Source organism: Limulus polyphemus, unplaced genomic scaffold (assembly GCF_000517525.1).
Source record: "Limulus polyphemus unplaced genomic scaffold, Limulus_polyphemus-2.1.2 Scaffold280, whole genome shotgun sequence".
Classification (NCBI taxonomy): domain Eukaryota; kingdom Metazoa; phylum Arthropoda; class Merostomata; order Xiphosura; family Limulidae; genus Limulus; species Limulus polyphemus.
Window position 1 is genome coordinate 321486 of NW_013665890.1, and position 4440 is coordinate 325925.

Sequence of the window (4440 nt, forward strand, 5' to 3'; positions counted from 1 at the left end):
GCGAGAAATGACTGAAAGCGGAATACGAATACTTAGTGTACACAATGAGTGAAATGAGTCATCTTTATGGCGAGAAATGACTGAAAGCGGAATACGAATACTTAGTGTACACAATATGGGAAACGTAACAACTTTATGGCGGTCAGCGACTGGAAGTTGTATGTGAATACTTAGTGTACACAATGAGTGAAATGAGTCATCTTTATGGCGAGAAATGACTGAAAGTGGAATACGAATACTTAATGTACACAATATGTGAAATGTAACAACTTTATGGCGGTCAGCGACTGGAAGTTGAATGGGAATACTTAGTGTACACAATGAGTGAAATGAGTCATCTTTATGGCGAGAAATGACTGAAAGTGGAACATGAATACTTAGTGTACACAATATGTGAAACGTAACAACTTAATGGCGGTCAGCGACTGGAAGTTGAATGGGAATACTTAGTGTACACAATGAGTGAAATGAGTCATCTTTATGGCGAGAAATGACTGAAAGTGGAACATGAATACTTAGTGTACACAATATATGAAACGTAACAACTTAATGGCGGTCAGCGACTGGAAGTTGAATTGGAATACTGAGTGTACACAATGAGTGAAATGAGTCATCTTTATGGCGAGAAATGATTGAAAGTGGAACACAAATATTTAATGTACACAATATGTGAAACGTAACAACTTTATGTCTAAAAGCGCTTTTCTGGCCACTTTTGTGGCTTTTCAGCACTTGTGAGATAAAGGGAACACAATATATGTTAATAACGGAATTCTAAAAGCAGACAAAATTTCCATCTTATAGAAATGTAAATAGTTAACGTTATTAAAAATATGTTTTTTAGATATTTTATTTCATAGAGATTTATCTGAGCATGTTCATCTTTAATGTCATCTATATATATATATATAAATATGTATTTTACTCTTCCAATTAAAAGCTGCGACTGCTCTTATGTTCCTAATACTACTGCTTTGTCAAGTAGAAATGTAAAACTGGGGGTTTTAAAACCTGACCGAAACAAAAAGAAATCAATAATACAAAAAAAAACAGACTAAATTTTGGATTTGGGAGATTAAAATTTTGTGGATTTCAAGTCATCAAACACTTGTATTTTATCAAATGACTGGTCAGAGAACTATCTTTTGTAAACTTATTGATATTTAAGATTTTGTGCACTATTATATTTACGAGGTTATAGAACAAAAAGTGGAAACTGTGCTTTATTAATATATATATATATTTCTCATCCTTGTTGAACATATTTGTATACATAAGATGAATAAGGATGAGACGCATACATCGTCCTGTCCTTGTCGATGTGTTGCAGGACTGGTGTCATAGTAGTAAAAAAAAAAAAGATTGAACATGTACTTATGGTCACGTTAGTTATAACAGAAACCTTGCAACCGTTACGAACAGTGCCATTTTAGGACACTACTCAGTTAACTTTCTCTTAAATAAGTAAAGCCTACGCTATTGTATTGCGTGTCCAAATGCCATTAATTAGGTTGTTTAGTTTAATGAGATTATAGTGTAACAACTGAACCTTTCTTTTATTTTTATAGGTGCGCACGCTGTTTGTCAGTGGTCTTCCCATGGACGCGAAACCACGAGAGCTGTATCTGTTATTTCGAGCGTATAAGGTAAGATTTTGTATAATATGTATTACGTGTTGTTTGTTTGCTTGTTGTTAAGTGCATAGCCACACAACGGGTTATCTGCGATGTCCTTACCACGTGTATCGAACCTCTATTTGTAGCATTATAAGCCCTCAAGCTTATCGCTGTGTAATGAGAGTGAACATTAAGTATTGACCGCGTATTTTCTAGTAACGATAAATATAATTTGTTGACTATTACAAGAAGAAGAAAAAATGCTTTTAACACGCTTAAACGTCTTCATCGTTTGTGTAAGTTACTACTTCGTAAAATGACTTTAACACTTTGAGGTTAAAACAACGATAAGCAAAAAAGAAAAGAAAAACAATACTTCAATTTTCCATTGGAGCTCAGATTATAGTGACTTATGCCTCAGCTACGTAAAATAATCTAAGCATTTATATTAGACTAGATTTAAACACCTTTACTTTTAATTCTTTAACATATGTATGCTATACAGTCTTATATGTAAACATATTTCACGATCTAAAGTAAAGAACAAATATATTAATGAATGATGTATGTAAAGGGCAATTAATATTCTATATTTCTTCTTAAGGGCTACGAAGGTTCTCTCCTGAAGGTGACTAGTAAAAATGGAAAAACATCCTCAGTGAGTATACGTGATGTTATATATCTTTCTAAATAATATATGAATTATAATACAAATCTCCTGCCAATCCTGCTTCACTGCAAAACACGGATGTCTTACAATTGTAACCGTAGCTAAGTATTTAGATAAGTACACGCATAAATACCCTTTGTTTTTAATCTAAGCAATTCGTGTGTTTAGAGTTGGACCAATACAACAGATAGAGCTCGGCTGGACTAAGTGATTAGGGCAACAACGACTGTTTTAATAAGTGGTAAAATTCCCACCACCGTACGGAACATACTGCACTAGATACCACGTTTACTACAATAATAACACAGGCCAGTAGATAGAGCTCGGCTGCCTAAGTAATTAGGGCAACAACGACTGTTTTAATAAGTGGTAACATCCCCACCACCGTACGGATCATACTGCACTAGATAGAACGTAACACAGGCCTGCGATGGTTTAATTGTCTTGAATTTTTTACTTGTTCGACAGTAATTCTTGTACATTGAATCCAAAAATTATATCCATTTTTCTCCATCACGTACAGATTTTTCACAAAACATCATATGTACTTTTACATAAGTGAATCATTTTCATGGAAATCGGGTCACATTTTGTTATGCTTAAAATGTTGACAACCACTGGCTATAGATTTCTCTAGACCAATCGCGACGTGAGTCTTATCGATCGTTCTAGAACCCAAACATAACAACCATAATGATAAAAAATGTTCATTGTAGTAAACGAAATAATAATTTGATGTAAGTATGAGTTTTTTCTTCCTGATTTGTAAAAAATCCTTACGTGATAGAAAAAAAAGAATATTATTTTCGAAATCTGCGTAACTGAATTATGGAAAATCAGTTATTAAAACCGAAACAACTTTTATGAGGATTAAATTCGCAATCCTCACATATACATGTTTATTTACACAGAAAGAATCATAGACAAAGTAAAAATGTTATAGATACTTGAAGTAAATAAAACACATACCCTAAAATAGGAAGATCATATTGTATTACGCTCTTTTTCCTTTTGGTAATACACCTAATATAATTGATTTGTTTTCTATCTACCTATCTATCAAAACAGCTACATTTGACTAGTTTCACTTTGACTGTTTTTTCACCAGAGGTAAAATTGAAAAGAGAATCTGTAACTTAGAAGCATATCGCATACTTTAATTGGCCGTACCCTCTGCTGTGAACTGCAATTTCGCCTATTTTAGGTCCATCAGCACAACTTAGGTCAGCAAACCAAAGACATATAGTTAGGCCTCTTGTAATGGTGAAGAGTATATAATATATATGGTGTTTTGAGTCCTTTTTACTTTACCATTAATATAAATTACTATATGGTGAAGTAAAACGGATTCGAAACACCAACACCATAGATGTTATATAAATCGATAAGTGTCTTTATAAGGATTTAAAGTTTTCTTCTGAGCAATATATTTTGTTTTGGGTGTTTAATAATGCATACTTATTAATTTTGTTTTCAGCCTGTTGGATTTGTAACGTTTAATTCCCGCGCAGGTGCAGAGGCGGCAAAGCAAGATCTCCAGGTAAGACATTTTACTCATGAGCACGTGACATTAACACAAAATTTAGACGAAAACAAAAGAAAGCCATGTTTAAAGTAAAATATATGGTTAATGCTTACATTGATTTCAGTTAGTTATAGAACAATGAACTATATCATACAGTTCCTACTTTTTCTCTATAATTCAGTTAATTAGAACAATGAACTATATCATACAGTTCCTAGTTTTCTGTATAATTCAGTTAATTAGAACAATGAACTATATCATACAGTTCCTAGTTTTTCTGTATAATTCAGTTAATCATAGAACAATGAACTACATCATACAGTTCCTACTTTTCCTGTATAATTCAGTTTATCGTATAACAATTAACTATATCATACAGTTCCTAATTTCTCTATATAATTCGATATTGAGCTATTACTTACATAGGCCCTTCTTAAGTTTTTTCTAGAAAATTGTTGATTTAACGCTTTCTTTAAAAAAAAAAAGAGATATTTACAAAGCTCTACTGACCAGGCGATATTTCCATGGAATATAATATCAATTTGAAATATCCACGATTATAGATTCCAAGACCAGGAATAAAATTAATGAATTAGAAATACTGTAGAGTATGATATATATATATATAT

General features: G+C 32.5%; 1 protein-coding gene across 4 annotated transcripts in view; it reads left to right on the forward strand.

The window, feature by feature from the left end:
* The window catches only part of LOC106457005 (protein couch potato-like), a 119020-nt gene that overhangs the window by 94060 nt on the left and 20520 nt on the right, over positions 1–4440 (forward strand). For all 4 annotated transcript variants that reach the window (XR_002610054.1, XR_002610055.1, XM_022382817.1 and 1 more), the window contains exons 2-4: positions 1569–1646; positions 2221–2274; positions 3764–3826. Coding sequence is in view for 2 of the 4 variants with exons in the window: in XM_022382817.1 (XP_022238525.1) it covers positions 1569–1646; positions 2221–2274; positions 3764–3826 (195 nt within the window). In the remaining 2 variants the exon portion in view is untranslated. The remainder of the gene's footprint in view (positions 1–1568; positions 1647–2220; positions 2275–3763; positions 3827–4440) is intronic.